This window comes from Ailuropoda melanoleuca, chromosome 12 (genome assembly GCF_002007445.2).
Source record: "Ailuropoda melanoleuca isolate Jingjing chromosome 12, ASM200744v2, whole genome shotgun sequence".
Classification (NCBI taxonomy): Eukaryota; Metazoa; Chordata; class Mammalia; order Carnivora; family Ursidae; genus Ailuropoda; species Ailuropoda melanoleuca.
Window position 1 is genome coordinate 81,383,934 of NC_048229.1, and position 11,614 is coordinate 81,395,547.

The window sequence follows — 11,614 nt, forward strand, 5'->3', positions numbered from 1 at the left end:
CCTCTGGATCCCTTCCCCTTAACCCCTCTTCTTGTCCCCCTCCCCACTATGGCTTTTGGCCGGGTCCGTGCCCTATTTTTAGGCAAACACTGGCAAAGAGAATGGGCTGGGAGGTGACTTCTGCCTCTGTCAACACCTCCGCTTCCTCTCTGTGTCCACTGCCAGGTGGCCTAGGGCATGGGGAGACTCTGGGGTCCCCTCCCCCCATGGATCCCAGGCCTGTTCCCATCTGGCTGCGGGGGATCGGTGTGGCAGGGCCCCCAGGGCACTGCCAGGTCAGATTCTGACACCCAGGACAGTCAGGGGCTATCCCTGCTCGTGGACTTCAAGTTCCCCTAGCCTGGGGTGGGGGTGCCCCGCACATTAGGTGCTCATGAAATTAACGTCGACGGGGGCTACATCACCGGATGGCCCCTCGTGATGGGGTCCAAGAGAAGTGGGGAGGAACACGGGGATTTGGTGCTAAACTGGGGGTCCAGTTGCCCCCTCAACTCTCCAAAGGGCCTGGGGGCTCTGGACCACCACGCCCAGGCCAGGGGCAGCCTGGGGAGGACGCTAGCCCAGAGGGTCTGCGGGGCTGCACACATCTGGGCGGGTGCTGTCTGGCCCTACCCCAAACCCCTCGGCCCCGGCTTCCCGGGGGGAATTCAAACCCTGCGGAACCCTGGCAACCCCGAGGGGCGAAGCCGCACTGAGGGCGGGCTCAGGCCTCCCGCAGACCGCTCCTCGCCCAGGCCCCTCCCGGGCCCCGCCCCTCCATGGCTGCCCCTCCTCCGCCCGCCCCCCACCCAGGCTTCGCCCCTTCCACTGTCCCCTCCTCTGTCCCCCCCTCCCCGGCCACCCTTCTGCAGTCCCCGCGTGGTGGCGGCCGCGGGAGCCACGTGTNGCGGCGGCGCCCCCCGGAGTGGTGCCCGCGCCCCGCGCCTCCAAGGTGGAGCTGCGGCTCAGCTGCCGGCACCTGCTGGACCGCGACCCGCTCACCAAGTCCGACCCCAGCGTGGTGCTGCTGCTGCAGTCCCAGAGCCAGTGGGTGCAGGTAGGGGCGGGGGCGGCCGCGGCCCGTGCAGGTGCTGAGTGGGGACTGGGGGCCTGGAGCTGGGGACACAGAGACCGGGGTGGGCAGAGTGCAGGGCAGGGTCAGGGCTGGGGTTACCAGGTCTAGAGAATCGGTGTCCGGCAGTTAGGGGGAGGTGGCTGGACTGGAGGCCACCCGAGAGGAGCCCCAGGCAGACAGGGAGCACCAGCATGGGGGGCGCGACCAGGGTCCCACGTGGGGGTTTAGGTGCCGGAGTGAGGCACCCAGGTTTGAGGGTGCTGGCAAGGGGCTTGACTACGGGGCGCAGAAGGGAGTGGGGGGCTGCCGGAGAGAATGGTCTGGCTCCAGGGGGATGCAGGTTTGGCCTGGGCTCATGGGTCCCCCTCTGGCCTGAGGGGTAACCAGCAGGGCCACTTCTCTGCCAGGTCCTCGTCCACCCGGCAGAGGCACCCAGACCTCGGATCCCGGAGCAGGGAGCAGGGCGGGCCAGGCAGGGCTGCTGGGTTGGGGGGAGCAGCTGACCGAGGCTGGGGCACTAGTGAGTTAGATTTGGTCTCTGACCCGCCTGGACGGCTCCCAGTCTGTCGTCTGTTCTGCTCCTGTGGCGACCCTACCTTGAGTGTCCAGCACCCTGGGGTGACCAGGTCAGCCCAGCACTTGTGGCCAGGTTGGGACCGCTGGGGTCTGGTTTGCGCGCTCCGCCGTCCTGTTTGTCCCTTTGATACTCTCGGGTCCTGGGGGTCACTGGGGTGCCTGCGCAGCCAGCCACCCCTTGTCACCCCCGGCGCAGCCCTCCCCGTGGGCAGTTGCGGCGACCACTCAGGGTGCTCTGCGTTGTGAAAGCTCTCTGTCACTCACCGCGTCCTGTGAGAGGTGCGCTTCCCCTCCACCTCGGACCCTCCTGGCACGCGCAGGCGGGGTTGGGGTTGAAGCCGGTGGAACTGAGGGGTCCCTCCCAGGCTCCAGCGCGCCCCCTGGCTGAGGTGGCAGTGAGGGGCCTGGGCGGGTGGTGGAGCAGTGGGCGGGGAGGGGGGAGACCCTGGTGTTCACTGCTGGGAACCCTGGTGGGGGAGGCAGACACGTGGGGCCGACCTGTGGGGGCGCAGAGTCCTGGAGGCTCCAGTCGCCAGCTTCCACAGACCAGCTGTGCTCCCCCATGAGGTGCGACTTTGCACTGTTTCTTGTCATCTCTTGACCACCAGGCTCCTGGGGCTGCAAAACCCTGCGGGTCATCAACCTAGGAGGCGAGGGGCCACCCCAGCCCAGGGTGTTTGTGGTGGGGGGGACATTGGGAGGATCTGTGAGGAGGGCTCGCTTGGTCTGAGCACGGGTGCAGATGTCTCGGGGTGGGGGCACACAGACCCTCCGTCTGAGGGTGTGGGACTTTGTGGACCTTGGAGGGTGGAAAACCTACCTACCCAGGCTGGACTGTGCTTTAGGGGTGGAGGGGGGCCTAAGCTGGAGGAGAGAGCTGACCCCAGGGGGATCTGTACGCCTGCCTCAATCTCCCCACCTGCCCAGCTGGGGAGAAATCTCCACTTCGGGTTTGCCCAGCCCAGGGTTCTGATCCGACTGTGTTCCTGACTCGGACTGCTTTTGCACGGGACCCTTCCCCTGTCTGAGCCTCAGTTTCCCCAGAGGTGATGGGGATAGAGCCGGCTGTGGTGGGCATGACATGAGATGCGGAGAGGCTGGAGCCTATGGCTGGCCAGGGCAGGGGCCTTTCTTTCAGGGAGGGAGGTACCTGGGGCTCCTGGCAGCCCCGCAGCAGCCGAAATCCTGAGGACTGGAGCGCAGCCTGGCAGGGAGGGGGGCCTTCCCGGGGCATGGCCTGGACGTGAGTCCTCCAGGAGCATGTGAGGGCAGGTGAGGGGCCTCTGTGGGCCAGAGCCGGGGCGCAGGGCCCGGGGAGCGCCTGGTGGCCGCGGCTTTCCTGTGGGGTCTGCTCAGCCTGGGCTGCTTGCAGGTGGACAGAACGGAAGTGGTCAGGAGCAGCCTGCACCCCGTGTTCTCCAAGGTCTTCACGCTCGATTACTACTTTGAGGAGGTGCAGAAGCTGCGGTTTGAGGTCTACGACACCCGCGGACCCGGCAGCCTTGGCCTCCAGGATGATGACTTCCTCGGAGGCATGGAGTGCACCTTGGGGCAGGTGGGCGCCCTGTCCCCGCGGGAGGAGAGGCCCGGGCAGGGGCGAGCGCCCCTTGGCCAATGCAGAGGGCTGGTGGGAGGCCGTGGTGGCATGGGGACAGCCTGACTGACCTCAGAGCTCCCTCTGGGACAAGCGTCCTGCTCGGCCTGTCTCCATAGTGACTTCTCTTAAAAATTCCTTACTAGCTAGTTTTGAAAGTACGTAATTTTGACCTGGGTAAGGCATTCCTGTAATTCAACGTTTGGAAAGTGTGAAAGGCATGGCACGGAACGTCCCTCTTGCCTGTCCCCGGGTTCTGTGCTCTCACGTGAGGAAATGAGTGTGTATTTTTCTCTCGGTATGTGTATTTTGGGTCCTTTTGTAGTTCATAAAAGGGATGACGGGGTGTTCACGCTGTTGTGTGACGTGTGCCTCCCTCAGCAAGTGTATTTTAACAACACAAACCACACACACGGCTCTGCGCCTTGCTTTTTTCACTTCCATGACGTAAGAGAGCCCTTCCGCATCGGCACCTAAGTGTCCTTGTTTCTCCCTGTGGCAGATGGACCAGCCGTCGAGGGGTGGGCACCGTCTGTGGTCCTCGGATGAGGTCCTGTCCGGTAGCTTTCCCCTTAGCCGCACAACGAGAGCGCTAGCAGCCAGCCGTGTGCCCCGCCGTCCTGCCGAGGACTCCTGCTGGCTTGTGAGGGGAGGGGCTTCCTGTTGACCGACGACGTATAATTTACGTGCAGTAATACGTGCAGACCTGAAGGGTTGATGCTGATGAGTTTAGGTCCCTGTACCCCTGACCATCACCCGGCTCACGCAGGACACTTCATCATCCACAGACCCCTCCTCTCCAGCCAACCCCTGCTAGCTTTGTCTGTTGACAGATCACGAGGTGTGTTCTCAGTTGTGTCCGCTGTCTTTAACCCAACAGGACGTCTGCATGACTCACCCCATTGCTGTCTAGTTTGGAGCTGGCTTAGGGTGGATTTCTCTACCATCCCCATTTTACAGATGACAGCACTGAGATTAAGGAAGGGCACACGGGGGGCTTCCCACCTGCCCCTCTTGAGCATGGAAGAGGATAGCGCGTGCCACAGACGCGTGCATAGACACACATGTGTGGACAGATATGCACGGACATACATGTTCCAACGGGCACAAGTCCACGGACGAGGGCATAGACGCATGCTTGGACACACACAGAAGCAGGTGTGGACACATGCACATCTAGGTAGACATGGGAACCTTAGACAGTGAAGAGCTCCTTCGAGGCCTGCTCTCAGCCGACTGACCAGGCCTGCACGGCCATCAGGGGAGCTGCAGACGGAGCTCCAAGTAGGGACACTGGCTGCGAATCCCAGTGCCAGGACCTGGAGCAAGTCGCTGACCTCTGCCTGAACCCCCAAGCATCACCCACCTCGGCTGGGGGACTGAGAGAGCCTTAACTGGTTCACAAGCCAGCGATCCCACTTTTCCTAATGTGACAGCCCCAGAAGCGGAGCCTATGAGTGAGAGAGCCTGGGGGGCTTAGGACACGGCCTCCCTCCCCCTCGCACCCCTTAGCTTAGCTTGACCTCCCCACGTGCAGGGAATGGTCCCATATGCTCGGAAGCTGTCAGCTAGGCAGCCCCGCTGGGTGTGTGGGTTGGGAATATCCTGTCTGCTGTGTAGACTCAGCTCACTTTGCCACAGTCACCCCAGCTCCAGGGGCTGGCAGACGGTGGGGCCAGGTAAGTGCTAATGAGTATCCGTGTTGCTGTCACCATGGCGACACCTCCCGGTCTTCCTTGGGCAGCAGTGGGTGCCGCTGAGCCTTTGGTAGCTGTGGGGGGGCTGTCATCACTGTTCTCTTCTGCAGACCAGGGCGCCCACCCACCTGAGGGGTTGCACACAGCTTCCCTGGGTCAACTCACAGGCCCCAGTTAGGGTTTGTAGCTGAATGAAGGGAGCATCCCGCAGGGCTAGGCGAGGGGGAGGGGGAGGCCCAGGTGGGCAGGGGTGAGGAGGAGCTCCCAGGGAGGGTGCAGCACAAGGACGTCCATGGTGCAGAATCGTCTGCACGAACGCACAGGATGGTGGAGGGCTGGCTTGGTGTCTCCATTCTTGCTCTCGACCCCTCTGCCACCTTCAGGGCAGTCTGGGAGTCCAGGGCCCAGGAATCCCCTCGGCCTCAGGCTGTCAGGGGCTGTCGGAAGCACCTTGCCACCTTGGGGCCGGGCCGGGCGGCTGAGGAATCGGGGCTGGACGGGCTCCCGAAGCAACGGGCCTGAGGGCCCCTGACTGAGCCAGAGGTCACGCCTCACAGAGGGACGTCCGTCAGGTGGCCGAGCCTCGAAAGAGAGGTCGTGGGTTCGTCACTGCAGGGTCCCGAGGCTGTGGGGCCCTGGCTCGTAGGGTTTGCAGAGCCGGGCTGCCCAGGGGGACTGAGGGCAGGGCCGGGGTCCCCAGGGGACAGGAGCTGACCCTTCCCTGCCTGTTCCGACTTGCAGATTGTGGCCCAGAAGAAGATGACCCGCGCTCTGCTGCTCAAGTTCGGCAGGAACGCCGGCAAGTCCACCATCACGGTGAGGCTGCCTGCCTTCCCGCCCAGCCCCTGCACCCGTCAGACCCTCACCCCTTCCCCGACGTGGCTCTGAGAGGCCCGGCCTGCGGAGCTCGGAGCGTGGCTTCCCCTCCCAGGTGATCGCCGAGGACATCTCGGGGAACAACGGCTACGTGGAGCTCTCCTTCAGGGCGCGGAAGCTGGATGACAAGGTGCGTGGCGGGCGCCCGCGTGCGGCCGTGACGACAGCGCACCCCCGGCGCTGTCCCCCCTCAGAGCCCTGAGGACGGGATGGCCGCAGGGACGCGAGCGCCCTGTTGAGGGAGAGGCGCTTGGAGCCTCACGGGGCCGCCAGGCAGGCTGCTCCTGTCCCGGGTGTTCCCGTCACTGGCTCTTAGCTGCGCGCTGGGCCGCTTCCTGAAACCTCTGTCCACGCTCGTGGCCCCTTTGAACAATGCGGACACATGCTGGGGAGGCTGCCATCCAGACAGTGGAGGGATTGGCTCTGAGCCTGGCTCTGTCGGCTGTCACACGGGGTGGAAGCACACACAGCGGGGGTCTCACCTGCTGGAGGGTCTCCTGCTGCCCCCTGGCCTGGGAGGTCAGAGCCTGGGGAGGAGGAGGGGGGACAGCCGCTGGTGCTAGCGGAAGGTGTGCAAACATGGCCGGGAAGAGGGTGGTCTGGGAGTGAGAGTTCCAAGAAGGGTACTGGAGAGCCACTGACGGCTCTAGACGGGAGGGCAAGGCCTTGGGCCACTCTGAGGGGCTCTTGCCCTCGTTTTGTAGCTGAGGAGATGGAGGCTCCGGGGGCAGGGGGTGAACAGCTCTGCTGGGAAGCAGCCCAGCATGAGCACAGCCTCTGCTCCCCCTGCAGGACCTCTTCAGCAAGTCGGACCCCTTCCTGGAGCTCTACCGGGTCAACGACGACCAGAGCAAGCAGCTGGTGTACCGGACGGAGGTGAGGGCTCGCTGTCTAGCACCCCGATGTCCCCTGCAGTGCTCGGGGGACAGGAGTGAGAGGACAGGGAAAGGAGCCAGCCCTGGCACTCCCCTGTGTCCTCCCAGCACCCATGTCCCTTCCGACAGGGAGCCCGCAGACCAGGCCAGGCGTGTCGCTAGAATCCACGACTGTGTTGGGTTGTCCCCGCCTGCAGGGGAAGTGGCATTTCAGTTAGAGCAGAGAGACACCCTTTCCTTTTGAGATAAATTAATCTGAGTTTAGAAAAAAAAAAAAGAGGCTATGTAAAGATCAGGGGTTCCAGGTGGCCCAGCAATGTGGCGGAAGTTCTGGAGGTGGCTCCCGGAGGAGCCGAGCCAGCCCCCCACCCACCCCCCGCCCCCAGGTGGTAAAGAACAACCTCAGCCCCGTGTGGGAGCCTTTCAAGGTGACCCTGAGCAATCTGTGCAGCTGTGAAGAGACGCGGCCTCTGAAGGTGGGGCAGGTGGGGCAGGACAGGGGCGCTGGGGGCCGGCGGGGGGCTCTGCTACAGGGGATGGAGATATCCAGGCGGGGGTCCCCAGAGGGGCAGGCAGGCTGAGGGGGCCTGGGCTCCCCAGTGCCTCGTCTGGGACTATGACTCCCGAGGAAAGCATGATTTCATCGGGGAATTCTCCACCACCTTTGAGGAGATGCAGAAAGCCTTCGGGGAGGACCAGGTGAGCTGGGCCCCCCCCACCCTGCCGAAAACAAGGTGGAGACTGGGTGAAAGCCGAGCTCTGACCCATCGGCAAAGGGTTCTCTGGGAGGAGCCACAGGAGGCAGGTAGGGAGGTGGCCCTGAGCCAGGTGGGCTCCAGAAACTGTTATTATGGGTAAAACCCAGAGAAGACCAATGATGACCTCGCCTGGCAGTTGGCCAGACCAGGGACATCGGTCACATTATTACAGTTGGAAAAACGCTGTTCAGGGCTGGGGTTTAGAGGCCTCCCTCTCCCTTGGGGTGGGTGCTGGGCACTGGCACTCTGGAGGGGTGGTGTCTCTGCCTACCCCTGTCCCCCAGGCCCAGTGGGAATGCGTGAATGCCAAATACAAGCAGAAGAAACGTCATTACAAGAACTCCGGGGTGGTCGTCTTGGCAGACCTGAAGGTGAGCTGCGGCCCCTGCCTGCGGATACCCCACTCACCCACGGTGGGTCGGGGGCTGGCTCCCACCTCAACTCTGCACAGAGCCAACAAGGCAGGGGCACGCCCCTCCCTGTGAGTCTCCCCATTGTCAGATGGACCTTGAAAGGCCCCCAATCCCAGAGGCCCGGGGGTCCCCAGTCCTTGGGGGAGGGAGGTGGGAGGGATGGAGGGCAGGAGGAGTCATAGAAGGGAAGTAGGGGGGAAGCTGGGGGTCAGCCTGCTCCAGGCAGCTATCTTGGGGGAGGGCAGGTCCCTGGGGCTCCAGCCTCCGTGTCTGGGAGTGGGGTGCCCTGGGTGGGCCTTGCCGACGCCCCTGCCTGGAAGTTCTACAGGGTTCACTCGTTCCTGGACTACATCATGGGCGGCTGCCAGATCCACTTCACGGTGAGTGCACGGGAGCCCCACTGCCACCCCGCCCGCTGCCCGCCCCACCCCACCCCACAGAGCTCCTCCACGCCCGCAGAGCCCGGGCGCCCTCCCCACCTGAACAGTGGGCAGTGTGCATACGTGGGTGTAGTAAAGCCCCGCTGGAGGGTCCCGCCCCCCGCCCCCTGGGCTCTTCCTGTGCCGATGAAATGGGCACAGGGGTTCTCCCTCGGGAGGGCTTGGAGCCAGGACTCAGCCTCCACAAAAGCAGTGACAGAGACATGTGAGGCGAGAACAGAGTGACACTTGTCACTGCCAGGGACACCATCAGAAGCCACAGAGCAAGCTGCCGTGGCCTGGCTGGGAGCTGCGGGCTGCCGTGGCGCTGGAGAGCCTGTGTGTCACTCCCCTGAGCGGCAGCCAGAGGGGCCTGAGGGAGGCGTCCAGGCAGGGGCGGCACAGGGATCCCAGCCCAGGCAGGGTGGCAGCAGAGACGGCAGAGACCAGCCCGGCCTGGTCTTGGCCTTGGGTCTCTTCCCACCGCCCCCGCCCCAGGCCCAGGACCATTTGATGGCTGTGGGCCCTGGGCTGGCGGCACCTGGAGAGGCTCCTGGTGTCTGGTCAGCATGGGTTGCCCTCTGCCCTCCACCCCAGCACAGAGCTGGGCCCTCGCAAGGCCCTGGGGACTGCTCTGGTTTGCACCCCTTACCAAGCAGCTCCCCCCAGCTCATTCCCCTTACCTGTCAAATGGGGGTTCTGGGTGCCTAGTCCAGCCTAGGTGGGAGAGGGGTCCCCAGCTCATGAGCTGGGGTCTCTGCAGGTGGCCATTGACTTCACGGCCTCCAATGGTGACCCCCGGAACAGCTGCTCGCTGCACTATATCAACCCCTTCCAGCCCAACGAGTACCTGCAGGCTCTGGTGGCGGTGGGGGAGATCTGCCAGGACTATGACAGGTGCGGCCACTGCCTCCCTGGCCTCCCAGCCTCCCTGCCCCCCTGCCCTGGCTTCCCTGCCTCCCTGCCTCCCTGGACTCCCTGCCCCCAGGCCTACCTGCCCCCTGGCTTCCCTGCCTCCCTGCCCCTGGACTCCCTGCTCCCCTGGCCTACCTTTCTCCCCGCCTTGGCCTCCCTGCCTCCCTGCCCCTGGCCTCCCTGACTCCCTGGCCTCCCTGGCCTCCCTGCCCCTGGACTCCCTGCCCCCCTGGCCTACCTTTCCCCGCCGCTGCCTCCCAGCCTCCCTGCCCCTGGCCTCCTTGCATCCCTGCCCCTGGCCTCCCTGACCCCAGCTCAGGCTTGGGCCCAGGGGTGGGCATCATGGCTATATCCACTGGCCCAAGGAAGGCTGGCAGCATCTGGGCCACGATGGGTAGGGCTTGCTCCACGGGCCAGACCCAGGTGTCCCTGCGTGGCTGATCCCCACGGGCAGTCCAGCCCCCTGAGGCAGAGCGCAGGTTAGAACTCCCCATGTTGGGCTGGCCCTCACTCACATGGTCCCCTTCACCCTTCACACAGACATGGGGTGGTGGTCTGTGGCCCACTTTACAGACCAGTAAACTGAGGCTATGGAAGGGTAGACCCCTCTGTCAGGGGGTGGGTGGCAGAGAGCTGAGGTCCCAAAGGCAGGAGGCCATTGCTTCCCAGGGTCAGGTCATGGTCCCAGAGTTGGAAGAGTTGGCTCTGCCCCTGCCTGGAGGCTGGGTGTCTTACTCACGGCTCAGTGCCTCAGTGTCCCCCGTGTGGTTCGGACCAGGGCCAGGTGCCCAGGAAAGTGTCAGCCTGGGCCTGGTCACACAGTGGTGGAATACAGCCCATCTATCCTGGTTCTGGTGGCTATCTCCCCAAAGCACCCCCTACCCCAAGGAAATCAGGGACACCTGTGTGATGGGGCCGCCTCTCTTCCAGCGACAAGAGATTCTCTGCTTTGGGGTTTGGAGCCCGAATCCCTCCCAAGTATGAGGTAGGAGAGCCTGGGGACCAGAACCCCACCCCCTGCACCTGCTGGGGCCTGGGGGGGGGGCATGCTGCTTCTCCCCTGGGTCCTGAGACCCGTCGGCTGCTGCCTCTCACTGCTGGGAACGCAAGGACACTGCACTTCCAGCCAGAGAGGCTGACCTTGGTCACCTAGCACCAGTCACCTCGGGAGAACTGAAGACAGACTCTGTGTCCCTGTCAGGAGAAGGGAGAAGAGTCTGGAATCTCCCAATAGCAAATAGCAGGAAAACATGATGGTGGGAGGGATTTATTGGTTTAATGCAACTCAGAAGCCTGAGGCCCCACTGGCTCCAGGGGCTGAAGGACTAGTCTGCCTGCCCTCTCTCCCAGGTGACTCCGTCCACGAGGCTCTGTCCATGTGGGGCCCCCAGGAGGTGTGGGGTGGGGGTCCTGGAGGGGTAGTCCAGCTGACAGGCCCTCTGTGCCCACCCAGGTGTCCCATGACTTTGCCATCAACTTCAACCCTGAGGACGATGAGTGTGAAGGTAGGGGCCCGAGGCGGGGTTGGGTGGGGGGTGCACCGGGGCGGGGCTCACCCTCCCTCCCCCACAGGAATCCAGGGTGTGGTTGAGGCCTACCAGAACTGCCTGCCCAGGGTCCAGCTGTACGGCCCCACCAACGTGGCTCCCATCATCTCCAAGGTGGCCCGCATGGCCGCGGCCGAGGAACACACTGGGGAGGCCTCCGTAGGTACCTGGCGCAGGTGGCGTGGTAGGAACCGGGCGCACTAGAAGGTGGTGTGTGCCCGGGGGCCCAGGGCAGCGTATGGGCCGTGGTGTGTGTGGGGGCATGGAGGTCAGGGCGGTGCAGGGCTAGAGGCACGGTGGGGGGGTGTGTGCATGAGCCCCCTAGAGGCACAGGTGTAATCTCACCTGGCGGACCGCACTCCCTGGAGGCCCATTTAGCCAGTCCCTTCCCCACGGGTGGCCACCTGTTTCCTGTTCTGCTGTGCGTATATTATTTTGTTTGTATGTCTTTTTATATTTTACGAATAATGTGCTGAACGTTGCGTTCTGCTTTACTTTTTCTTCTTCTTTTTCTTTTTTTTTAAAGATTTTGTTTCTAAGAGAGAGAGGGAGAGAGCATCAGTGGGGGGAGAGCCAGAGGGAGAAGCAGGCTCCCCGCTGAGCAGGGCGCCCACCTCAGGACTCAATCCCGCGACCTGAGATCATGGCGGACGCTCCGCCAGCTGAGCTGCCCAGGCGCCCCTCTGCTGTCCTTTGTGGACGTGTTTGTCGATCTGCTGCTGTACGCACAGCTGGTCCATTGCTGTGACTATTTATTTTGTAAAAGACATCACTAGAGAAGAGTGGATGACTGCTACACATCCTGCCGGGCTCACCCGTCCCTGACTTCTTTCCCTGCTTCCTCCCTCCTCCCCCCTTTCCCTTCCTCCCCTCCTCCCCCCTTCCCTTAA

At 63.6% G+C, this 11,614-nt stretch overlaps 1 protein-coding gene and 1 pseudogene across 12 annotated transcripts in view; both read left to right on the top strand.

Moving 5' to 3' along the window:
- Window positions 1-903: 903 nt before the first annotated feature.
- CPNE7 (copine 7) overlaps window positions 904-11,614 on the top strand; it is a 15,118-nt gene continuing 4,407 nt past the window's right edge. The window contains exons 1-13 of one of the 12 annotated variants that reach the window (XM_034638621.1): window positions 2,075-2,902; window positions 3,003-3,185; window positions 5,663-5,737; window positions 5,853-5,927; window positions 6,590-6,673; window positions 7,059-7,157; window positions 7,273-7,371; window positions 7,715-7,801; window positions 8,164-8,223; window positions 9,026-9,159; window positions 10,108-10,162; window positions 10,631-10,682; window positions 10,750-10,883. In XM_034638621.1, the coding sequence (XP_034494512.1) occupies window positions 3,165-3,185; window positions 5,663-5,737; window positions 5,853-5,927; window positions 6,590-6,673; window positions 7,059-7,157; window positions 7,273-7,371; window positions 7,715-7,801; window positions 8,164-8,223; window positions 9,026-9,159; window positions 10,108-10,162; window positions 10,631-10,682; window positions 10,750-10,883 (975 nt within the window). In that variant the 5' untranslated portion in view covers window positions 2,075-2,902; window positions 3,003-3,164. The other 11 variants (XM_034638619.1, XM_034638623.1, XM_034638618.1 and 8 more) reach the window with 11 other exon arrangements.
- On the top strand, window positions 3,538-3,663 carry LOC117795340 (annotated as a pseudogene).